Source organism: Anopheles coustani, chromosome 3 (assembly GCF_943734705.1).
Source record: "Anopheles coustani chromosome 3, idAnoCousDA_361_x.2, whole genome shotgun sequence".
NCBI lineage: Eukaryota > Metazoa > Arthropoda > Insecta > Diptera > Culicidae > Anopheles > Anopheles coustani.
In genome coordinates, this window is record NC_071288.1 from 90,426,888 (window position 1) to 90,453,742 (window position 26,855).

The 26,855-nt window shown below is 43.4% G+C and overlaps 1 protein-coding gene across 1 annotated transcript in view; it reads right to left on the minus strand.

Annotated features, from left to right (window-relative positions):
• Positions 1-26,855, minus strand: part of LOC131259979 (protein kinase C, brain isozyme) — a 67,333-nt gene that overhangs the window by 39,402 nt on the left and 1,076 nt on the right. The window contains exon 2 of the mRNA XM_058261599.1: positions 22,583-23,445. Coding sequence (XP_058117582.1) covers positions 22,583-22,764 — 182 coding nt within the window. The 5' untranslated portion in view covers positions 22,765-23,445. The remainder of the gene's footprint in view (positions 1-22,582; positions 23,446-26,855) is intronic.

Consider the following 26,855-nt stretch of genomic DNA (forward strand, 5'->3'; position numbering starts at 1 on the left):
CTCGCTGCAAAAAAGCAACAAAACAGAAGTTTTGACAGTGTTTCTTACTGCAAAACAGCATAAGCACTACCAAGAGCGTTGTGGTGTCAGCTCGGGCGAAGCGGAAAATATGGCGAAAATTTAATTTTCACCTCTGTCCAACTTATGGTTAACGAAGGCGGACAGTTCAACATGGAAACTGTCATACAATATAGCTAGATTGATGGTTTAACATTTATTTTGCCAAAATAACTCATGTTTAATAATTTGTTTCCTTTTTTAAGAAATTAAAACTAAACGAACCTTGCTTATTTAACCAAAATTAAGCTTTTCCTCTTTAATTTTCCCTTTATAGCATCTCTATATCTTGCAAGGTTTAATTTCTATAAAACGTTTTACATTTCGAAAAAGAAATTGAATAAAAAGTTAATTTTCTAATGTTTTCTCATTTTTAAACAACCATTAAAGGTCCATATGTACCAAACCAACAAGTTGACAGCACAAAAAGTGAACCAACAACCGTATAGGATCGATATCCCTTTCTACATAGAACGTAACCCTCCCCGGTGTACTACCTTCACCTTCCACCGACAGTTTGACGAAACAAAGACCCAGCGACCCAACGCCAGACCGGTAGAGAGTTGGTTCATTGGTGGAAAAGCCTCCGCTGGGCCCCACCAACAAGTGGGAAAATTATGGTGCTGCCAATTTCGGGCGCTTTCGTTGCTATATTTAATCGCCAGTTCTGTCACCTCACCCGAGCTGCTCGATTGTGAGGTTCAGGTCGGGCGGATGGAACATTTTTTGCAGGATGTAAAGGATCCTTGCCACTCTTCGTTTTTCTTCTCTCTTTCTTTCCCGTTTTTTCCCACACGCAAATAATTCCCAACCCGTGACGAGATGATTATGGAGTGAAAATGAACGAACCGCACACCCTCCGCTTCGACCACCGACCGGTGGAATGAAAATTTCAAGTCTACCACGACGAAAAAGCGTGTGACAATTCCAACATGGTCTAAGAATAGAAACATATTCATTCTTATTATGACAGAAAAAAAAAACAGGAAAATTTTAATCAAGAGAGGTTCTTGAAACTGGTAGAAAATGTAAAACTTAACAAAATTTCAACAATTTAAAGGATTATTCGAACAAGAGAATCAAAATAATGACTGAAAAGATTAACTGAAGAATGTAACAAAGTTCGATAACTAAAATAAAGAAAATACAAGTTAAGAACAGAATAAAGTAACGTCCTATTTCGTACAAATAGTTTTTAAATTTTGGAAAAATATATAATTTAATATAAGCAAAAGGCATCCTAAGAAAATAAATTGAATTCTTTTCAAGTAAATAGAACGATATCCATACGACCAAACAAATGTTCGTTCCTATTGAAAATATTTTAAAATGATACAGTATAAGTTAGGTGTACTCTTCAACAAGAGAATTTCTGAAACGTTTCGCAAAGTGTATTTTTCCTTCTGGTAATATTCTCAGAACCCTTTGTTCATTACGGTTAAATATGGAAATAAATCTCGGTCGAATTATGCGCTGCTTGGAAAACGTTTACCATAATCACCCGAGACCCGGGACGCTGTATGTCCTTGGGGCCGAAGCTGTCGTGCACTGCTTTTGACGGGTGGCCAACGAAACTGCTGAATGTACGCCACAGAGGTCACATAACGTCGGATGTGTATTTATGTGTGTGTGTCTTTGTGGGACGAAAACCACCACACGTCTGCGACACGTCACTCGCAGCGCCCTCATTCGCCCCCACAGCGCAGCCTTTGCGAGCCTTTGCGAGTTATGTAAAACTTGTTGCGAAAGTCTCCTCCAACGGTGGCCTTGCGCCCTCCTCCCACCCGTCCCCTCGGGAGCTCTCCGAGCTGCAACTCATTGAACTAATTCCAACCGGGAGTCAGCGTGCCTTCACCGGCCAGCTGCTAGAAACCGAACTGGAGTGTGCACGGAAGCAGTTCGCTAAATCGCTGAACCGTGCCAACCGCGCTCCCAAGCGGCGGAAGCCAGCAAACTGTTGCTGCTTTCCCAACCGGGGAACGGGGCGGTAGATGGATATGGGAATAAGAGGCAGAAAAGATGAAAACCAACGCCCATTTCAATTTCAACCAATACCCGGCGCCGGCAGCGGGAAGCGAAACGTAAAACTGTGTCATCGGACACAAAACCGTGCGCCGTTCTCGAGCCCATGCTTGGTGGAGCTTTTCTGGCATCCGTCCATTTTTTTTACCCTCGCAGCTAGAAATATCGCTTTGCATATTTCGCCACGTTCGGCCACGGATCAAAGCTACCCCAATCGAAATCCCATTTGTTTCCCCATTTTATGCCGGATCAGTTCGACTCCGCCACTGTTGCTTACGTGAATGTTTTGTCCTGAAAACGGCCGAACTTACGAGCAGACGGAAAACAGTGGGCAATCGAAGGGTAGAACGCAACAGTACGAAGCAATTGGAAAATACAGGCGAATAAATAACTCCTCCGAGATTTAGAGGATACTAAATAACGAAGGAAAAAGTTCTGTTATTATTCATCAAACAATGAAATGAGATACGTTTGACCAGAAAGCAGAAAGGCTAGCCAAGAAGGATGTCGATGTTTTAAACTTAAAGTAGGCTGATTATTTACAATCCTATCTTCCGGTACGGAGTAGGTTATGCAGATTATATACAGGATGTTTCCAGTTCAATCGGAATGAAAATTTCATGCAAAGACAGGAGATAGAACTGGCGGGTAATTTTTTCCTTCCTTCCTTCCTTCGTGTCTTTGAACACATGATATCCGTGTCCAGGGCAGCGCGTCAAATTTCCAGCATTTATTTTTATCCATTCGCTCAACATTAGCATTCCAATGCCGCCAGCGCGGAGCGATGGTGAAGGACCAGCTTCCAGCCAAGGGCACGGTTAGATCAAAGGCTTGCTAAAAATAGGGCCGAGCGAAAAATATCAGCGAAGGTCCGAGCGGAGTTCAGCGAAATCCCAGGGATCGGCAAGGCGATATCCTTCGTCGGTCGTCTGTTCCAATCCTTTAACGGCCATTCTGGTCACCTTTTTGCTCCGTTGTCGGTAGAAAAGTGACCTTCTCGCTCTGATTGACTGTGATGAAACACTTTACGGTAAAAACAAAAATCATGCCAACGTGTGTTAGATGGATTATGCCCCTTTTTATGTTTTTTAGAAAAAAATATCGTAGACTTTAGGATTCTGCCTTTTAGTTCATTCAATTTGAATCCTTTAATAGATTTTATAAAAAGGATCTGGATTTCACTAGAAAACATCAGACATTTAAAATTCCTTGCTGATGAAAAACAAATTAATAAACCCCAATTGTTCTAAGATGCCAAGTTCTGTTTAACACGATGTTTAATTAAAATTTAAACATAAACCACTACAAGAAAGCAATTAAAGAAGAAAAGAAAAAACCTTTTCAAAAAGAAGAGGATCTTTCAAAAACACGTCTATCTAATCTGAAAACCGTAAAAATGTAGAACTATTAACAATAACGTTCAACCAAGCCCGTCCAGTGCTTCCCAAAGGATATCTACATCTATAAAATTCTTGTGTTATGGTGGTAGTGGTTAAACTCCTCCTAAACGGCTGAACCATTTTTAATCAAACTTTGCACGAATGTTTCTTAGGCATGAGAATATCTTACATCTGGAAGCTACGTACTTTTTTAATTGATTACAATGTTTTATCGTCATAAATCGGGTACATTACATTGTTTACATTCAGCAATGACATATGAAGTGTGATCTCAACTCGCAACTGTAAACGGTTACAGCAGCATGTCTTTTCACAGACCTTGGTGAGTTGATTCTGAGCAAAACGTTTCTTTTCAATAACAGGAATGCAAACATTGAAGCAAAAACATGCAACGGCAAAGTGTTAAATGTTAAAATACAAAACGTAGGCTAGATTTGATATAATATATATTCATCGATCGAGTTTGCAACTCCTACGAAGCAGTAAGTTATCCGATAGAGTTTTTGAACTCTTTTTGAATGTCGTTCAAAACATGTTTAACCGAGTCAGGTAGTATTTTATGTAATTACGTGTTAATATAACCGACTGTTGTCGAATATTTGGAGTTTTCTTAGGTTGTGTTTTACATTGATCGAAAAGCATCCTTCTCATTAAAATCACGATTTTACTCAACGAAGAGCTGAATCGTTCAACCTTCATACTGCTGCCTACGTCTTACAACCCAACGAACCCCATCGGACCGAGATTAAATAGTATCCAAGAACTTCCGAGAACCACAATCCCATTGATCTGTAATTGCGAACCCGCATTAGGTACTTCCTAATCGTTGGGATTACTGTAGCCATCACGGTTCCATTTATCGGGTCCATCCCCCAGCAGCTACTCCAGCGGTTTGAGTCCAACGAGTGGCGCCCTCTCACCATCCGTTGGAAGTCGTCTCCAGTAAATTGAATACGATATTGATCTTACTACGAACCGCTCAGTCAATCCTTAGAACGGTTCTCAGAACGGGATGGCGTTCCACGTCAAGGGCACAACAAATCTCGATGCAATCGAAACCGCAATCGGTACGACATCTGAATCTGAAGTATTTCTTGATTTACAGGTTTTGCCGCCTTTTGCACGGGACACATCTGACCGAAGTGCTCGGGCTGTGCACCGAAGCAGGAATGCCTCATATTCGATTCCAACTCCAAGAGTCCCCAGCAAGTTCGAGGAAGCGATGGAAATCTCCGCTATAGAGCGCCATCAAATCAAAACAGTCAACATCTCGGGGGTCTCGGTTTTCCTCGAGTGTGACGCTCAGCACCAAGAATTACTCGTCGGACGATATCAAATACCAAGCGTTCCGTATCGAGCTCGATTGCTTTCGATTCACAAAATACGATTCCATCCGTCGGCGAGTCTTCCAGTTCCCTGGTGGAATGATAGAATCATCACCGGCTCGAGAGCTCTCGAAGGCAAAATGGGAGAAGATAATTTAAATGAATTCCGAACACGAAACTACCAGTTCCGGATGAAGCTGTACAACGTGGGATGAGAAGCGATTCCTTACCGATCATTCGATGTAAATTCCTCAAAGCATAACAACAATGGTTCGAAATGTCTTTCCTCTTTAGATAACTTGTATGTGATTTCAACTCTGGAAGTGAACTTATACACAACAGGTTTTAATTCAATGTTATCATTTCTTTAGGTGCTATTACTTACTTCAATTCTCCACTTTCAATTTCAATAGTTCCACAGATTTCATCGACTACACTCCATTATTATCAAAGCATCATGCCCGTCGCACAAAAAGGCAAACTTTGGACCGTACGGACATTCTCCAAAACACGATGAAAACCGACACCACCTTACGTTTCACACCTCGACCCATCACGGAAGAGAACGGAATTCAACGATCTTCTGTAAGTTGATCGTACTATTCCTTCCACTCTATTCCAGCAAGCAGAAAAGGAATTCGTGTTTCATCAACCAACCGGCTCACACTTTTCCGTTCATTTCCCAACCCCTAAGAGGCTTCAGGCCAAGCAGGACAAAGCATTGTCTGCCGTCATCACTGTCCGGTTAACACACCGCTGGAATTGTGTGTACAAAATGCGGATACAGGCGATCGGAAGGAGAGTGTTGTTTGGAATTTTCCATTCCCGGACGGCTTGGTTCGCAGATGGAACGGGGTTTTCCATTCTTCGCATTTGCAAGTGGAAAGCTTCAGCGAGCGTAGCACTCTACGATGTCTTGTTTCGAAGCAGATTAAAGTTCACAAATCGAAATAAACAATCATAGGAGGCACATTTATCAGGGGTTGCTCGTTTTTTCTCTTTGCTATAGAAAAGCCCACGCTTAACTCTTCACAAAAATGCGTCCCTGGGTTTTTCTCGAAAATTTTACTAGAGGTACTTTTTCTAGAAAATTTCCCCGGGCCAATGGCGTGTCGAAAAAGTGGTGTAACTCCAGGCGGGCTCCTTATTAGCATCACACCAGCCACCTACACCGGAATCGGAACCGTTCCATTTCACTCGTGGGCCGCGTAATGATTCTGTTTTCCGAGAAGTCGACATATTTCGCCACCCAAACCTAACGTAAAGGTCACACCAACGGTCTGTACCAACTATCCGCCCAGGTTCGGCCGGTTTTCCGAGGTTAAAAACTCTCCCTAGTGGCGGTGGAAAATTACCATTCTGCAATCGAGCTCGTGGTGACATCCGGCGACCTTTCGCTCCTTTCGTCCCACGGTGCGTCGCATTTAAATTTGACATTTACCGATTGCAGATGAGCCTCAAATTACCAAGCGCTCAATGGTTCGGACCGGAAAGAGGGATGAAAAGAGCGTTTACAGATGAAGAGCAACGTTAAAAGGACTCATTTTTATCTCTGACGTTAAACCAACCGTTGAAAGTGATGTAGGAATGTTTTTCGGTTGATATCAGATGGAACCGTTATTTACTTTTAACACGTAGTCAACGTGCCATCATTTTTTAAGTACAATCTATTTTAAAACAAGTAAAATCCCTTTAGAAAACCATGCAAAGACAGAGTATACATTTTTGCAATAAATATAACCTACTAATATATTAACGCAATGCTTCATCATTGTAAAAAGCTGATGAGGATTGATGCTGGATGTTAAAAGAAATCAGACTCAAATGAAGAAGTTTTTTCTCGCATTAAATTTAAAGAAAATAAAGAAGGAGTTTAAATTGATTATGTACAACATCTGCTCCACAACCTCAGTTTTTTTTCGAACGGTTAAAAATTACACCTAATAAACCAGCTCACTTTCTTCGTTCAGCGACCGAACGGTGGAAAGAAAATGTAACCCCCAAAACGATCCTCCCGGGGCAAGCAGCGGGCTGAAAAACCGTCACCAAGTCGCCGTCTTGAATTAATGTGTTTACGATTGAATCAAATCAACAGCATCAAAATGGAAAAGATAACCTTTCCAACGAAGTTTGCAACACGAAAAAAAAAGAAAAGAAAATGAAACCACGTAACGAAACAGACACAACAAATAAGGCACCCGAAAGAAATGAGAACTGAAAACCTACGCACAATGGGAACCGCCAGGGTGGAAGAGAAATGAAAAAACAACGTAAAAACAACGTAAAAAACAGGAGAAAAAAAACACCCACTGTGAACAGCAACACGCTGGGGAGGGAAGGGGAAAACATAACCGGGCAAAACATCATAAAGCCCGAGTTATGAAGAAAAATGTTGCCAATAACATTCATCCTCATTCGGTGCCATTTCATCCGGTCGTGGGATCGCTTCGCACTGGTCGGAAAATGCGCATGCCGCCTGGGGGGAGGTGGGGGCGAGGTGCGTGGGATCACATTTTCCTTACATAGGCGTATTTTTTGTCATTGCCTTTTTTTGCCTTTGGTTTTGCTCTCGTTTTGCTGCTGTGCAAACGTCACATTACATCCTCACGCGCCGGACGGCCCGAGGGCACGCATGTTGAACAGCGTTGCACGGGCAAGAGAGAGAGAGAGAGAGAGAGAGATAAAGAGAAAGACCGTGAAGTACCGACCAGCGAAGAAATGGAAGATAAAGCGGCCCCCGGGTGGAACTCCCGCTGACAAATGTGTGTACGCGAGGGATATTTTTCTTTCGTCGCAGCATTTTCTTGGTTATCTTCATTCGTCCACTTCAGACCCGTGCGCCAGCGAAAAGACGCGCTTCGCCCGGTACCGTCGTAGGATTTATTTCGTTTCCTTGCTCATTTCACCTCCGACCGGCAAACAAAAAGGAAAAACAACGAGAAAGAACCGAAAAGGTCAAACCACCCTCGACAAGACGCCGTTATGACGCAACCGTTTTGGGTCGCGAAAACTCCGCGATATCCCTAATCGTACCGCCCCGAACCACAACATCGGGCCAATCGGTCCAATCGAGGCGACACATTCGGTGTGGACCGAATAAATCAACCGAGCGTCGGTCCAGGTTCGGTGGATTTCGCTTCCCGGGGAGGCGAACGGATAATGGAAGGATTTAATGCTCGCCAAAGTTTGATTGAGCGTCGTGCTGGGAGAGGCCGGCCAGCAGCGGTACCTGTTGTGTTTTCCCCGAAACCAAACGTACTGATGCTGGGCGGGGAAGGTAAAAAAAAGGCGGACAAAATGGTGGATCATTTTGAAGGGGGAGTGATAAATTTTGACATCCCTCAGGAGTTCTTAAATTTGGCCATAAAACTTGCGTACCCAGGAAACCTGTTCATTACGGTTACGATGGTTTGTTGTCTGTTTGTATTTTCCAACATTTCGCGTGAAAAGAGATAATAAATGTGTTTTTTAAATATACAGTCATTGAATCATCGTTATAAAAGTGATTAGGTTTTAAGCGATAATTTAAAATTGGGTATATTAAAGTTGAAAATTAGCAAGTTGATTGTTTAGTTGTTTTGGTCAAGTTAACTTTTATTTGCTCAAATTGAGTTTCATGTTTTGAAACATTTATAAGAAAGTTTTTTGTTTTCTTATTAACTTTACTGCTTGATTTTGCTCAACGTTGTTTTAAACTAGAAAGTTCTTTGTTTCTCGATTTATTTTTTTGTCTTATTTTAAAATCCGCATTATTTTATTCGACTTCATTAACAGGTAACATAAAACCAATGAAATTGTATAGTGTAAACAGCTAAATCGTTGTAAATTTTTTTTTGGTTTGTTTTGTTGACTTCACATACTTGTTTTTTGTATCAGGTAAATCGATGTTTTCTAAAATTTATAAAGGAATATAAATATTGTTATAGTTACATTTTATTTTATACACTTATTTAATCATGATGGATGTTTTGCATATTCGTTCAACCTGCATTTTTCTTACAAAAAGGCCATAAACATCGTTAAAGGGTTCCATCGATTTATATTTGATTTATATAGCTTTTAAGCCCAGCAAACGACAACCCAAACCCATACATACTTATGCTCAAGTGACTGATTTGGAATGAGAGAAATTATGCCCCTCATAAGGGCCAATTGAACTGAAGGCTTCCCTTTTAGTGCATATCTAAATCTCTTTCTCTATTCACTCACCCTACATTCACAGTAGGAAAGTAGAAGATAGTTAAAAAGTTGATGAAGGAATTCTCGACCCCAACATTTACTGCATACGAAGAAACTCTTTAATCAAAACACCGAATTGAAGTGTACATAAATTCGGCAATCACCGTCTGTATCGAATTACCAGAAATAAAACGAATCGCAGCGCTGCAGGCGGATACAGACTTATTTTTGTGACCCATTTTTATTTCACATACTCCAACATCGGTGCCAGGACAACGAAATACTCGTTCCCCGGTAAAGGAAATAGCGCCCGCCTCAGCGCGATGTATCGATCAGCACCTGCAGGCTTTCCGCTTATCGCGGAACGCAGGTGAATCCATATGAATATCTTCCCTCGCCGATGGAGGCGCCCAGTCGGGCGTAAAAAATAATTTCCTGTGAAGCACCGAGCCACAGATAAGGGACGCCCGGAGGGTTTACCTAGATGGTGGGGAGGAGGTAGTAGGGGCCGCGGGTAGTAAAACCCGTTAGCTTGCCACAAACCGAACGGCACACATCCCGGCGCCCGTTTATCGTTAAAAGGCAGAGTGCTGACAGGGTTTGGTACGAAATTGCCGGTGGTGGAGTTAAGATTTCCCCACCCGTTTTTCCCGCCTGTCCACAACTTTCCCAAAGCGAACGTTCGAATTTGGCTTTTTCGATCGATCGCCTGCAAGGACTTTCGCGTTTCAGTCACTTCTGGTCCACACACAGAATATTCCGCTCGAGACAAATTTCGGTGACCCGCATGGAAAGCGAGGACAATTTTCCCAATCCTACCTATATCTTGTCCAACCCCAGCGCATGCTCTCTGTCCCCCTCGCTCTATGATTTCGAATACAACTTTTCGTACCCGTTTAACTGCACATTTTGGGGCTTGCGAGATGGTCTCTGCTCGCCGATAAGAAACCACTCGGCACGTCCACGGAGGAAGCAGGGAGTGCAGCGCGGTAATAAAGTTAATTTTAGGATCAACCGCACACATTCTGGTTGGCCCTTGTTTCCAGCTGAAGGCACACATTCGATATAAACCTTTAAAGTAATACGATTTGGGGGGTAGGAAAACAGTTTAAACTCCTCCTGGTATTTAAGTGCATTTACCTAAACAAGATTTCTGGATGGAAAAACAAGGTAAAGCGATAATAAAAATATACTTTCCCGATCCTTTATGAGGTAATGAAAGCAAGTAAGTCTCTGTTACGTGACCTAGATAATTAAAATTGGGTGCAGATCATCGTCAGAGCCGAGTCAGAGCGTTTGTGAGTGTTTTCCCTATTCGCCAAGCGCGCTGGGTTTTATCGGATAAAACTATTCGCCATCGTAAAATGGACGTTCCGAGGGTTGTAAATTTTCCTCACCCTCGCGAATGAAACCCCCAACACCCGATGTCGATGGAGCGCCCTTTGCCAATTCCCGATTGCGGGATGCGGTTTTTAATTGATGGCAGACGTAACTGCGCGTGACGCTATTTATAGTCGGGCGGAGACACACCTTCCCAGAAGTAAATACACACACGCACACACACACACACATTCAAGACGCCCACATATTCCCTCACACTAACGCGAGCGTGGTCGATTGCATTCCAGCCCGCGAAAATTCCAACCTCTTTCATCTCGGCTAGCTAATGTATAATGAAATAAGATCCGACATTGATTAATACTCAAAGAAATTACTAGCAAAGCACGAAGACAGTGCGGGGTGTGGGACAGAATCATCGCAGGTGGGGTGGTACGGGGTGGTTGGCCGACTTGCCGGCTTCTCGTAACTCACTCGCAAAAGGAAGGTGCTAATGGATTATCGTTTCCAGGCAAGACGATGCCGATGGTGGAGAACAACGTCTTGTGAGAGTTCTGAGCAGTCCCGAGCGAAGGCTTCAAGCTGACAGACAGGTGTCGTTTTATTTCTATCCACATCTACTTCATTATGCTCCGCATTAAGTACAGGAACTGAACAAGAACTTCATATTCCTGTCTTCATTCTAAGCATTGTAAGTTTGTTTTGCCCAAAATATACAATAGTTGGTAATAAAGCCAGATTGTCTGGTTTGTCATTATTATTGTCATGTTTGAAACGGTTTTTCTAGTACTTTTCGAATAAAGATCAAATATTAACTTAAAAAAAGTGTTTTTGTTCATAATTTTTCTATGGATTTTTTATTCTTTTTCTTATCTGACTTTCTATTTCTAATCACTCTGCTTTGTATTTTAAAATTCTTGTTTATTTTTGTTTTTTAGTAAGATTTGTCTATTAAATTTAGATCTTTAACACAACTTTTAAGACTTACAAAAAGAGTCCTTTAAAACTGAGACACTGAGAACCAACGTAACAGTTCTAAGTTCTCAAACAATCTCAAGTCGTACATTTGATTATTTTCACATAAAGTTGTTTTATCTTCTAAACCATCATTAAATAGGAGGATATACTAAGATGAATGAATTCATAGATTAAACACTTCTTTTAAGAAAGCTCATCATAAAAATGATAGCGAAAAAATATATCTTTTTAGGATTGCTAAGCTCTAAACATAAAAACCAAAAGCACAAAAACAAGCAAATTGGATTTAAAGATAAAAAACTCGAAAGAACTTTTACAAAATGTTGAAAAGAGGTCGATCACACATCGTCATCTACGAAAAACGAAGCCCTGGAATGAGATGCATCGACAATATGTTCAAAACGTATCTAGGAAAGCAATCAATACAAAATTACTCGTTAGTGGCTCTTGTTTCTCGAACGGCGTGCGCGACTTTGCACGACATCAGCTGACGTAAGTAGATCACCTACGCAGCGAGTGCCGAAGCATCGATGCTGGGATGGATTTGGAAGCATCGAAAGGATGCTTTTCTCCTCAAGAGAAGATAATCAGCGCTAGTATGGTACGTATTTTCCGCTGCGCTTCGCTTCCACATACGGGATTCCGATAGGATAGAGATCGATGAGGTTATTTTTATCGAACTCGATGTATGCAGATTCCAGATCAGAGTACTCGAATTCTGAGCCACCCACCGTGATAAGGCCCATCTTCGGCGAGGCGAGAAAGGCCAGAACCGTACCGTGACGTGCCCAACGAGCGCCGGGATGGATGGCGAGGCACCATCACCATGTTCAACAGTTTAATTTGCCACTTAAAGGTTGAGGTCACCGATTCAACGGCCAACCTTGCCGTGTGGGGACGGACGGAAGGAGGGTGGGATGAAGTGATTCACGCAGCCACACAGCGGTGTCAGCAAAACAAGCGCAACAACATCGGTGTCGGCCATCCAGAGTGCGGTGCGGTTGGTTTTCCCTCCTGCCCAGCATTCCCAATGACATTGCACCGGAAAAGCCGCACAGGAAAGGCATCGACACAGTGGGGAGCAATTTTGTTTGTCTGTGTGTGTGTGGAGATATTTGTTATCCAGAACAAAGATGCACACACCCCCCGATGGGGGGGCTTTCCCGAGCTCGGCAACCATTGGTCGGTAAAGAAAATGAGGTCAGTCATGCTGTTGCACCAAGTTGCGTCTGCAACTTTGCATTCACTTTTCCACCGCCTCGGAAGGATTGCAAACTGCAGCTACATTACCGGACGAACAGAGACCATCAGCAAACACACACCAACACCCTCGCACACCAACTCTTAAAAACATAATGAAAACCCCACCATCTTCAACCAACTCCGTCCGTCCGCTGTTCGGCGCTGTTCCATTATGCAGGGATGCAAAGTTTTCCCGTGTAAATTAATGGACTTTTGGGGCTAGTTTCCTCGTCGCTGTTGCGAGTTGCTACCCTAAACCGCCAATATAAGATTACGGGAAACGTTATTAAAACTTTGCCACCTTTTTGGGCCACCACCCACCATAACGAAGCCCACTTGCCGATTGCACCGGGAATCGTCGACGCGATCAACCGTCGGTTGTTTAGTGTTATGTTCGCTTGTTCGGACTTTTAATTACCACATCTTCATGCCACAGCAGCGGCACATTTTCCCAGATGTTTGGGAAATCTCGGTAAGGTTAACTTTATTGCAATCGTTGGATGCTGGGATTTTTTAAGTAAACTTGCAATTTCGAAAGAGCTTCTATTTTATTTCCTATACTTTTCTTCTGCTCTATTTTGATGTCTACTCTTAATTAACGTGTAAAGCAGGATGGGAAGAGTTTAAATAAAAGTTTCTTATTTTAATCAGCGAATCTCAAATTTGATTTGCAAAATGAAGCAAACAAGATTTTTTTTAGAAAGTGTAACATACTTCACAATAACTTGCAAACATTTATAATGATGGTATTTTATCGGTTTCATACAAAACTAAACATATACTCTTAGAAGATGTTGATCTAGCTTATTCAATCCGTATTTCAATATATTTTAATCATGTCTTAAATCGTTAATCGTTATATTTTATTTTATACATTTTTTACTCATTAAAAACGTTAGGACGTCAATTTGATCTTGTTTTCTGTTCAATAATTTTCAACATTTATTAAAGGTGTATATTTTTATCTAGCATGTTTCATATAGTTCAATTATAGTTGTTTGTCATACGATTATCACGGAGCTTTCTGTTCGTTATTTAACGTACTCCAAAAAAGGATCCTAAAAATCCTTTCTAACGACAAACTTGGTTAACCTACAAATTTGAAGAGTCAGTGTAACGTTTTGTTTGAACTTCTAGTAAATTTCAAACGCTTCCGTGGCCAACTTTAGTGTTTAACTAAAACTTAAAATACATTTTAAAACACTTATCGCCTAATGGATGGAAGAAGTGCACGGTGGGAGTACAACAAGTGCAAATCCTGCAGCATGGCAAAAAGCTACATGCTAAAAACGCGTCACCCCTTTAGGGGGGAAAACACACACGGAACATGGCGCTGATGTTGGCGCTCGAAATATCGATTGGCGCCCGCCGGCAGGAAGCACCGGCATTCCATTACCAACCCCGTTGGCCCCCAAGCGGAGGTAAAAACAGAGCTGTGCATTTTATGTTCCCGAACGGGTGAACTCTCTCCCTCCCTCTCGCCTCATCGTGTTGCACTGTGGACCATTTCCGCTCTGCCGGCGCCTGTAGACCGTGGTGCGTTTCCCAGGACTTCCGGAGCGCCCTCTACATCTCCCCCAAGCCCACACTTTTCCGAGGACTCTGCCGACGTCGCGGTGAATGTGTCAGTTTTGCAATTTTGTCGACCTGCCCTTGTTTTACGGCATGATGGATGACGTGTTGCACGTATTGTGGTCGACGATCTGCTGCACAAGTAGGGCATCATTTTGTTTTTATTTTTTTTTTCTATTGGAGGTAGGGACTCCTGATGAGGGAATGAAGCAGCCTCCTATGTTAAGTTCAACCAAACTAAAAAACAGTGCGTTAGGTGAATTATGTAATGTCTTTAAATTATACCCAACTATCTAGTCATCGGGGATAAATAAAAACCCCACCCAACGTCCTAAAGCCACTAATACATCAGAGCGTGGGAAAAAAGCTCGCAATAATCGACATCATCACATACCAGGACCGGAAAAATCCCATCATACCGGACACCGACGTTGGAATAAAAAACAAAAAAACCCTTCAACGTAAGGAGAACATAACCGTCAAAACGAACGGCTGCTGCATCCTCTGTTCGCTTTTGTTTCGGAAAATTGATTTGATGGTCTGCTGTCAGTTATGAGTGTGGCAGTATGCGGCCATCGCTCAGCCTCGTAAAACGTGTGGCTGCCCGGTTACGTACATGGGTGATTTTACTGGGTTCGGGGTTTTACTGCCCGCCATCCATTTTCCACTTTTACTTCTCCGCCGACGAAAGGGGCCGAGACCACGTTCGAGGGAACGGCCCCGGACAGCATATGGTCGACCGGCTCGAGCTCTTTATAGCGCCGCTCAGAACAATGTTGAGGCAGGCGGTAGCCATTTTTTCCACTCCTGGAACATCGTGCAACGTTAGCTTCCGGAGATTCGTTCTATTGTTTTCGTATTTTCACAGATCGATGGTTTGGTTTTTTTCTTTTCACCGGTCGTCCATCAATTTTCCACATCCACCGGAAGAGAAAGGACGAGATGTCGATCGGGACAAGCACTGGGACAATCATACGAACGTTAACGTTTGTTTGCTTACGCCGTGGCCGATGTTCCGGTTTTGGGGGAAGAACTATGCGAAACCTTGCACCGAACGGTTGCTAACATATTGTTTTCCTTCTTCCTTTTTTAGGCCTTTGCCTGGATCTCCAGTTCCAATTTCCAATCAATGTTTACACATCCATTCATGCCTGATGCCCGACAATGAATCATTCGCACGGAACATGTTCACCATATGCTCGGCTTAACGGGTTCTTGTTTGATTTGTGTTGTTCAACATTCACAATGTTGTTCTACAATGAACTATAAACCTGTCCGGGAGGGTTTTTTTTATGTTTCGCCTCAAGTAAAACAAGAAACCCATTAAAGGCTACCCTTTTCTTATCGCCAAATGGATTATCGAAACCATCGAGCGACCGTAAGCAATACAATTAACCGCGCTTTTCCCCTGAACTTTCTGGGCGTCGTGAAACATTTATCTCGACCAGCGCGTGTCGCTAAAACTTTTCCGACAGGTCGCAATCGCAAGACGGACGGCCAACTTCAGCGAACCCCTTTTCTTCGCACATCATCCGGCGACAGCTACAATTTCTTGCAATTTGTTGTCCGGTCCTTCCTTATCTTCCGCTCATTCCGATCCATTACTTACTCATTCTCTTGGGGGTTTCCTGGGTTGGGTTTTTTTTTACCTTTCCCTCTCGTTTTGTTATTGCTTTGGCATGAATTTACAATTCGTTCTTGTCATTTACCGTCGGGTCGGGGCCAATTCCATTTAAATGTCGTCCGTCGCAGAACGGCACGTTGACATTTTATTCAAATCATCTCCGCACCGAAGGTTGCATTCGCTAGCCGTTCCTTCTCCACGCATTTGTGTGATCGATTCTCGTCCGCTTTATTATTTCTTCTTGTGTTGCAAATACATTTGCATTTTCCTTTCCCGTTTTTAGGTAAGAATATTTTATTTTAACCTTCAATCTTGTTGTTTTGTTCAACCACTTTTATCAAACACACCCTTATTCGGGTTTGACTTTCTGACAACGACAGTTTCCTTTCTCAACTTTGCTTCATGTTTTGGCAGGCTTGTTTAATCACTTTTCGGGCTATCGTTTCCCCCTTGCGATCGGTTCCCCCGGGCTGCAATTGGCAATTTATGCGCCATTACAACCTTCCGACAAGTCGTTTTACCGAACGCTTAAGGCGTAAAATAAATTGCAAACAAAATAAACAATCAGCCGACAGGAGTGAATGAAGCGACCCGCAGCGAAGTACACAACAGTACACGAGCCAAATCGAAATGAAACGTGGATGTAAAATGCAATCAAAAGTGTTTTCTTTTATCGTGCTTTAAATTTCATTTCATTTCAGGCCCTACCAAGCTGTCCACCCACCGGTGCCGATTTTAAGTGCGCCGGAGATGAATCTTGCCAGCAGGAGTGTCACAGTCCAAGCCCTCCACAGCCTGGTCCATCAAAGATGCTGCCGAGAAGCGCCGCGAGCGGAAAGAGAGAAACGGAGATGAAAAATGAAACACCCACAAGCAAGTCGAAAGTGCAACCTGTGAGCAGGACCAACCTGAGCGGGCAATAAAACGCCCACCCGTGCTCGGGCCGGTCCGACACGTCGAGTCGACGGGCAGCACATCGTGATAAGGTGAAAAATGAATTAAATCATTCAAATTAACACGGCCCACAGCGGCGTTCCCGGCCCGTTTGCCCTGCGGGAGGGCCGCTCGACGAAGTGACCTGATGATCACCTTTACGGAGCGCTCTCAACAACTCACCGACGGCAGGCAGCGGCGGTAGCAGCAGCAGGCAGTTGAAGCGTATTATAATTCATGGACCCTCCATGGAACAAGCCCCGGACCATCTTTGGGCCCGAAAGAGGCTCGCAAAAATGTGCTCCACAGGAAGACTAATGGTCGGTTGAGCCGTACAAAAAAGTAAGGCTTGCACACAATGTCCACACAAGAACAGTGATTTAGGAATACCTTTTCATACCGTGCTGTAAAAATTACCAAAAAAAAGCAGGAAGGAAAGCAGAGTAATTAAACTAAATGCCCATTACAGTAAGAAAAGATTAAATATTACGTACAAAATGTTAAAGTGTCGAGGAACTCGAGAAAACTACGCGAAACTAAAGAACATCAAAGAAACACAAAAGTGTAAGAAAAATTGATACTGAACAAAGTTTCGATATGCAGAATCTGTATCTCATTTTATTTTCACACCTGCCAACAGTTTTTGAAACATTTTTATTATATTTATTTTGGATAACATTTGTTTATAAAACTTATTAGCACATTGACTTTCACGCTATTTTAGTACACATTTTTTAGTAAAATAAGTTTTGATAAAAATCAAAATTGTAAAATTGATTGAAACAACGGTTTTTGAAAACTAAGCAAAACCTGGGCTTCCTAATTAATATATTTGAGTAATCAATATAACTTACTACTATATAAATCCACCATGTTAGTATAAAGGACTGATGAGCATTGCAGCTGTCACCCGTTTTTTGGGCGACACGTCAGTCAATATGATAAAACAAAGCTTTTAGAAAATCAAGCAAAGGCAAAGGATATAATTTTGGAATAAATATAACCTACTGTTATATTATTGCACTACTTTATTAGTATAAAAGGCTGATGAAGATTGGAGTTGTCATCTGCAAAGTGGGTGACGAGGCAGGCAATGTGTCAAAACGGTGTGAAAACGTTACACTTAAAAGGTTCATAATGTTTTAGTACAAATTGGATACTTTCCGATTTAATTGTAACACAAGAGAGCGTGTTACAATTCACTATTCCTCAGAAAAATTAACTGTTTATCTCATGAATCATAGCTAATGCCTTATTACGTTGTTTTAAATTTACAGTTCAGCAAAATTCTTGTGCTTTCATTTAATAACTTTTAATAAAATTCATTGTGCTTTTCGGAAAATCTATCCCACAAAATATGCCCCACTCGGTGCTCATAGTGCAGGATGCAAAAGGTGGACCCGGTCGACTGACAAATTTCGCAAATTTAATCAACCTTATGCGAAGTTTGCCCAGCTCCCTGCCACAAGGACGTGCATCGCCCGTTTTTCCCTCGAAACCTGGTAAAAGGGTTCCGCAGAATACATTATTATTCGGTATTCCACGCAATTCCCCTTGACCAAACACACACACGGAATGGTGAACAATGCGGTACGCGGTACGAATCAATATGCAAACATAACAAAATGAAAACTAACTCCAGCCGGGCCAGCATCATGCTAATGTACTGCTAGCATGCCACGAGCAAAATCCCGTGAATAATGAACCCCTGAATGGCGGCGCAGTAGCAAAGGAAACCAGGGACGGTGAAACCCATGCCCCCATGTGGGGAATCAGCAAAGAAAAACATGGGGAAAACATGGCGAATGACCACCATTAATTTATTTATTACCATTTTCTGTGCGTTCGCACAGAAACACGAAATATCCGCCCAGCCGGCCACGGGTTCCGATTGCTTCCGTTTTGTTTCCGCACGAAGCAATGGGGTCGTGTTTACGCACGAACGGAACCCCCACCGACCCCCACCATACCAGCTGTCACTTTGACAGATGACAGTGGGGCCGCCGGAAAGTATGCAACGGGCGCATTTGGCGCTTACGAACTTGCCATCACTCTTTGCGCAACAGTGTGCCAGAGTGGTTGGGTTTGTTATTTCTTTGTGTGTTTTTCCAGCCCATATTTTCGCTTTGCAGCCAACCCCTTTTGCAAGCGGCTTTTGTCGCTTGTCAATTTTCCGTCCGTTACGCACCACGGCGTAACGCGGGACGCGCCAGCGTACGTCGAAACAATTATGTGCTAATTAATGAAGCAATTACCGGCGCACGAGGACGTGACACGCGAGTTTAATTCAATCGATGCCGATGACGGATGCTCCCGAAAGGAAACGTGTTCAGTTTTCCAACAAGCCGTGACCCGAAGCACGATGTTAAGCGATGGTAAGTTCTTTTCCTTTCCGTTGGCTTCACCCGGTTTCCCAATTCACGTCTTAAAAATCTGGCTCGCCCGGTACGAGCGATCGATATTTTTAATTACATTTCCACCAGGTGCACCGGAAAAGAAGGTACGAGGTAGGAAGGAAAAAAACACATACACACGTGGGTAGAACATAAAACATTCCAACGACCGGTCGCACCCTCGCAAAAAAAAAAACCCCACACGCTGCTGGAAAGAAAGGAACTTAATTTGATTATTTGCTGAGCTTTCGATTCGGCTGTCGGCATCATTTAGGTGATAATCACTCCTGTCAACTACCACGGGGTCCTCCCGTTCGATGCTCACCTCCCCCCCCTGGGACGTGCTCGTGTTCATTAAGCTCATCGCATTACGCCACGCCGTCGATTATCGATTGTGTGATCGAAACCCATTCCACGGAAACGGGGCGCTGATAAATATGTCGGAAAAGGAAAACGAAAAAACCAGCCTCGACTCCTGTCTACCACCGGAAATCCTTGCCTGGGGGATCGGCTAACATGAAAAACTAGTTCCAGCCGGGTCCAACTTCGGGTTCGAAAATGTTCGCCCTTAATTTATAATTACGTTCAAATACACGCACTCGAAATAACCCCTTCGTACGGTCAAAAGGGCAGGGCGTGTTCTCCCACAAAAATTTCTAACTCCTTCCCAACGCATCAACGAAACGCCCCCCACCCCACCCACCCACCCCGTAAGACACCGGCGAGAAAAATTAAACATTTAAAAAGCCATGGAGTGTTTAGCTTTTCCCAACGTCGATGTTCGACCTAAACAAGGGATCGGGGCAAATGGTAATGGTCCCGCAAACGGTCGATGCGGTCATTGGGTTTTATTTTGTGTGGCTTCCCGTTATGGCGGATCCATCCCGGCACCGGTACCGGCGGAGGGGTTCGTTCCGACATTCCAATTATTTTAGTCCCGCACCCTAACGTGCAACAATAGCGTCGATTAGCAAAAACCACTAATTCGATAATGATCGGAACGGGTGAAAATCGAGCCACCCAAATTTGTTTCCACTCGCCGGTAAAATATAATAAATTGCCCAGAGTAAAAGGCCAAAAAAGAAGCGGAAACTTTTTGGGTATCGATTTGAAAAGAGATTTAAAATTGAATGGTATGTTTATTTGATGAAAATTTGCATTGACACATTTAATAAAATTTTGATCTATTTAGGCTTTCATTTCCTAATTTTTGCTGATACTGACGGCGAGAGCATTTTTATTATATTGATGTATTTGGTACGTGTTATTTGTTTAATTATCCTTTAGTTAGGAATTTTCGCTAAATTTTGTTGTAAATACCGAAGGAACAGACTTTCGAAACACAAAACTAATTAATATTTTCTTCGTTTAAATTTCAAAAGCAAGTATATCATTCTGCATTCCAAATGTTCAACGATGTTCAACAGTAAATATTTAAATTATGAAACCCCACCTCACTTTATATCTTTCGAAAGCAATAAAACTCGAAAGCGTCTCTCTCGCACCGAAAAAGTCACAGAATATTAATTTACACCCCCACAAAAGGTTTACACTTAAGCCAACTGTAACCCCGTTAATGAGGAGAGTGTTGTAAAAGTTTCCCGGGAAAGTTTGTGGTAGTAAACATTTTGGGCACACACAAAGCCCAAACCCGAGCGAAGGAGCACCAAACATTGGAAGGGAAATCAATAATGTACTGGTATCCTGCCAGTTGCAGAGACCATTTCAGCACAATTAAACTGCCGTTAACCCGTCAGGAAATCAACACCACCATCGCCAGCAGGCGGCCAACGGCGGGTGGGCCGTTGGCAGGGATGACTCCCGGCGGGTGATTTATTACCTTTTGACCCAAAACTGTGGCCTGCGAAATCGTTGCGAATCAGGGTGACCTGGGGCAGGGAATGTCCTGCTGGTTGAACCGTTGCTTCGTTTACCGGACGGTGGCCTCTCGTCCAACGCAAAACACTGTCTCACTCATTAGCTGATAATGGTATTGATACGAGTTTTCTTACCCGACAAAGAGAGCGAGACAGATAAAGAGTATCCGAGGAAACGGAGTGTCGAAACCGGGGATGCAGGAACAATATGGAAGTGATGTTTTCGCTGTTCAATATTTCGATAGAGAAGTAGACTAGAAACAACCAGGAAGCCATCGGACGCCCCCTGCTACGCGCAGGCAGTTAAATCCGAAATTGATTTCCAAACGGGTGACAAGTGTCGGTTTTACGAGCTCCCTGAAAAAGGCCTCCAGGTTCAATCCGAACCTGTTTACGTACCGTTGCGTAGCAGCTTCCGGCAACTGATCCGCTCTTCGACAAATCTTTGACCAGCCAAAAAAAAAAGATCGAAAAAGTTCATCCCTTAATGGCCACCCAGCGGGCGAGGTCAACGAATTTGGCCCCGGCGACATTGGGTGTTAATAAGATGGTTTTAATGGCAAAACTCAAGCGAGGTAGCTTTACGAGCCGTTTAACGGTTTCCTTCGGCAGCTCATGGATTGTCCATTTATTTTAACATTAAATCTTTTTCTTTAAAGGAAATAGGAAAAAACAAAACCGTAAAATGCTCCACCTTTAACTTTTATCGATAGCTTTAAGTCTTAGTTGGTAGAGAAATGGTATACAAATATGAAAACTAGTAGTATGACCCGGAAAACTTGTTCTTTTCCCTGGGTAAAAGGAAGCCCAAAACAAAAACACTTTCAGTTATTGTGAGAAGTTAATTAGTGGTATTAACATATAGTGATTATGATAATAACAAATAAGTGTCGAAAGAAAAACAACTGTCATAATGTGGAATATGAAAAGGCCACTTCGAAACAAACAACTATAACAAAGAGTTGGGGATCAGTTTGTGGACAGGACATGAAATAACAAATCAGCAAACAACCATATCCACAGCGAACGATTTGGGGCAAAACATTATCAAACTTGTGCCGCAAACGATCGGCAGAGAAACCCCTTACTCTAGGAGGACCTATCAAAGTGAAACTACCATAACACGACGCATTTAGTAATTATTCCGCCCGGTTGGTACAAGAAAGCCCACAGCAGCAAACCAATGTCGTTTCCCTTATTAGCTGCGAGCGTTTTTACTTACCACCGAGCGTAGTTTGTTTGTTTGTGTGTGTGTTTGCATGTAGTTCATGTAATACCGCCTCCCTCGTCGTAACCAACTACCGGTCCCATTCGGGGGAGGGAAGGAGACCCGGGAACGTGACCAACGTGACAAAAGGCGACATTCTTACGCCTGCTGTTGCAAACAGCCGCATACGCACATCACGACAACACTTGCAGCGCCCTCACGTTGTGTGCCAAGAAGAAGCCAGAACACACCCTTGCCAACTTGGTTGCAGCCCCACAGCGAGTGAGACTACTTGTATCCACCAGGGGAAAAAAACCTGCAGTAATTTACACTCCACTCCCCGGAATCCCTGAAGGGCGATTACCCGCTGTTACCCACTGGATCCCGGAGAAAACCCCGGCTGGTAAAGTAGGCGTGTGTGTGTGTCAAACTTACCAAATGAAATCCTTGCAATGGGAGCAGAACGTCGGCTGCTTGAAGAACCGCGGTATGAACCGATGATCCTTGACGTTGTAGACGTTCTTCTTCTTGAGCGCACCCTTGCGCCCACGGTTGCGGAGCAGGTTCTTGTTCTCCGCATCCGGGATCTCCTCCAGGCAGTTGTCCTCGTCCGCCATCTTCCTTCTGCTGGCTGAGCTTTTCTCCTGTTGCCTTTCTCCCGCTAGATTTTACTTCGCTTCTGCCACGCTGGAGAGGTTCCGAGGATTTAAAACAATGCACACCGTAACGCTGCTAACGGTAACGCTGTGGTAACGCTCGGATAACGCTCACGTATCCTTGCGGTGCGGTTTCTTTGCTCCTTTCTTCACGAACCTCCCCCTCACTCGCCCCTCCTTACCTTCAATGCCTTTCTCTTCTTAACACACACTCTCTCACTCTCTCAGGGATAATCACCTGCTCGGACCTTCACCACAGTCGGACACTCTCTGGCTCTGAAGCCAACGACTACTAACTTTACCTTCACACACACACACACCCACACTCGGACACCTTCCCGCTCCAACGTACAAACACTCCCACACACCTACAATCTAGTGGGTGTACTGGAAAATGACCTCACGACGGAACGCTCCTACGGTGAGTGGTTTCCAGGACGACAGACCGTACGAGACTGACAGGCGACTGGGCCAGACACTGGACTGGGGACTGGAACACGCAGCTCGATAGTAACGATTTTGTGGCCCCTCCGCTTTTGTCACACATACACGGATGGCACACAAACACACGCGCGCACAAGTGGTGGCACAGTTCACTCACTAACACGAGGACACCGCTGGTGGATCCTTTTCTCCTCCACGCTGCGTGGGAAACAAAAATATCGGATTATGAGTACATACACTAACCGTCCGGCAGAACTACTAACACATCTGGGTAAACGATGTCACTCGAATACAACTTTACTCCAAAATTTATAATTCAAAAATTTAAGCAAAAGTGTTCAGATTATTTATGCAAAAGCCAAGCTTGGCATATCTTAATATGTGAAACATTCCACTCATTTCACATGGCATTTAATTTACATAAACCCTGGTAAGTACACAGCCTCTTCTTCTTTAATCTTTCCCTCTCCTTTGCTCCTTATTCTTTAAGTTACACAAATCATAAAGTCGTCCAGTTCGGTTGCAAAATTAGCAGATCAGTATTCTAAAGCCGCGTGGCCGAGTGTGCGTATACTACATTCCCGTAGAACACATTTACACTCAGAAGGCAACCGCTAGTGAGAAGCTCACACTTGTGGCGCAACGGCTACCGACGACGCTAGGATCAGATTACTAAGAGAGGGTAAGCATTCGAGCGGGAGAGGGCTCTTTTGCGCGAAGTAGTAGTAGCTGCATCCTTATACCTCCTTCACCCATAGAGTGGCTCAGATTGAAACAACATGGCTTAATCCAGCACTTGAATAATTTATGCCGGTCGGAGTGTTGGGCGTTCAAGGAACACTCAACCTCTTTTCGTTGCAAGAAATTTGTTGAAACTTTAGAAACCTAAACCGAAATGGTACTTTATTCGAATGTTTATGGGTCAGTTGGTAATAATCCCATAGTAATCTAATTTGATTGGCCGGACACTAGGAACCAACACAATCGCGAACGAAACCAAGAACTGGTGTGATTAATTAGAGCAGCTACGCTCCGGCCATTTCTCGACAAAATAACCCCCGAAGCGAACAGGATGTCAATAAGGTAGCGGACTGAAAAAGGGACACCGAATCGATTAGCCAGATGTCAAAAGTTTAATTACTTCCGCAAAGTGCAAACCGAAGTTTGGCGGCGCAGAATCGAAGTGTGGACAAAAACCCGACCATGATCAGCAAAACCGTGAACGAATCTTTCGGTTTAAGGTGACGCCTGCAGCAAGCAGTTTTTCATTTTCACCCGCCACAAACTCCCAAAAAAGACCAACTTTTTCATTTGTCCGGTGCGTTGTACGATTTTGTTTGATTTTCTTTCACCAAAAACGTAAATGTATCAATAAACCTAGCTCAGAAAACAGTGGAACAAATCGATATGACACTGCTCGGTTCTAGTTCGGTTCTTGCTACGTATTTCTTTTTTTGTCCCTTTCTTCCCCCGAGGACGAGGGCGGTTTGGTAGCTGGAGTTGGAAGGAGTTTTAATTGGAAAACTTCACCAGCTTTGCTGGAAAACTTCACCAGCTTTGCAGTGTGTCAACACCGACGGTTGACTCCCGGCCGACATTACTACTAAGGATTCTCCGGTGTGGACGTCACACGAATTTCGATATACAGTTGACAGCCCACGGTCGGACCGGAGCCAGTCGCAGCTCTACAAATGGTGACGCTACAAACGTGGCTACTAATTCAATTAACAAACCACCTGACCGACGCCATTGCGATAAAAAAGAGGGAGAAAACGTCGAAAAAATAAGTGTATGAAAACGAAACGTAATATTTTAAGGTCTCCTCGGGTGGGAAAGAATTCCTGAGGTACTACCGCTACAGCGATTCAGTGAAAAATGGTTCTCGTGAGGAATTAAAACCACAAGTCTTTGCGTGGCTTCCCTGCAAAAGCCACCATCGTGCGAAAGCGCTTATGATTTGCAAGGCTTCCACTACGGTGGCCTTCGGAGCGTCTCAATCTGATGAGCTTGTCGCAGCGAAAAGAATAAACGGCGGATAAAAACTGTCAAGAAGATTCACACAGCGCTTTAAATTCCACTACCAGCCAATGATCGACGCACCTTGGGCAAACAAACACTAATTGAAAGCCACCCGATTATGGCCGCAAACGTAATGAAACGTCAAGCAAAAAATTAATATTAAAACCGAACCTGACAGCCGAGGTAGTAAAATTAATAGCCTATTGGCGGCTGCCTTGCGGGAACTCTTTGCCTATGGTATGTGAATCCGGCCAACTGCCACCGCCACTCGCGGGCTGCTTTCACTTCGAAGAGAAATTACATCTTAAATTAATCTTGAAGTGTGTCAATTACAATAAATTTTATTTTACGGACCCGCTCATCGGTAACCATCAGCAAGAAAGGTAGCTATGGTTGTGTGTTCAACGATTTTGAAAGGTATAAGAAGAAGAATGCATAGATTAAAATAGAAACCGACCATAAAAATGGTTGAACATTGCGGTCAGAGCAAGCAATTAAACGAAGAAGGAAAATAACGCAAATCGAAACATATAGAGGAAAACACCCTTTGAAGAAGTAAGTGTCTTAAAAAATATTAAATCATTTTAGGCGCCAAAAACATCACTATCTTTTTGATCATCCTTTTCATACGTCCTGGAGAAAGTTGGTACAGTTTCAGGTCTATTCTCCTAGGAACAAAAGAAGTGTTTCCCCATTGGAAAGTGTTGTATTTGTGAGCAAGTAATGCACGAAAGGTAAGTTAAGTTCTACAAATGCCAAAAAAAGAGCTCTTTCTCCTCCGAAACTCTCATGTCCTATCTCGCTCAACGTATTCGTCCGATCTGTCAGGACTTCAGGGAGGATCCATAATGGCGCGCAATACACCTGATGGACAGTTTGTGGCATCAGCGATATCGACTCTCAGGGGTTTTAAAAAGCAATGTCCCGTGAATACCACAAACGGAATCATGCCCTCGCATAATACGAACAATCTGAGGTGCTCTCACATTCGCTCGCTGGACGACACGCTCCAGGTCTGGTCTAACGTTCCTGCTGTGTGTTTCCGTCAAATAGAACCCCTTTTCCCACGCAGTTCGTGCATTCCAATGCTCCCAACCAAGCATGCTGCCCCGCAAAAACCTCCACACTTTGTTGGAGCAGCACGGTAGCAATAAACGGTAGCCCCAGCAGCAGCATCCACTTCGAGAACTCCATGCTCTCCCGCTCTTTGATGTCGATATTACTCTATAAATCGGATGCTGCAAAGTGCGCGATCTGTCCGTATCCAATCTGCTCGAATTTTGCTCCCATCAGCTCCATCTCTGTCTGTCTGCAGTTTGTACGGGAGGGAAAAGGATAGTTTCCGATAGCTCCATGCTCCCCAGCAAGTGGCAAAATGGAGAACGTGAGTTGGTTAGCCCGAGCGAAGTGGTAAGGGAAAACTGTTTAAAAAAATACAAAAATATGTTCAAAAGATACAATACAACAATCGAACACGTTTTCGTTATGTTTGTTTTTTTTCTTGGTCCCCATTTACGTTCTCTCCGAGACACTTTAGCGCGAAGTATCATTATCTCAGGCACTTTTCGTCGGCGAGAGAAAATCGCCTT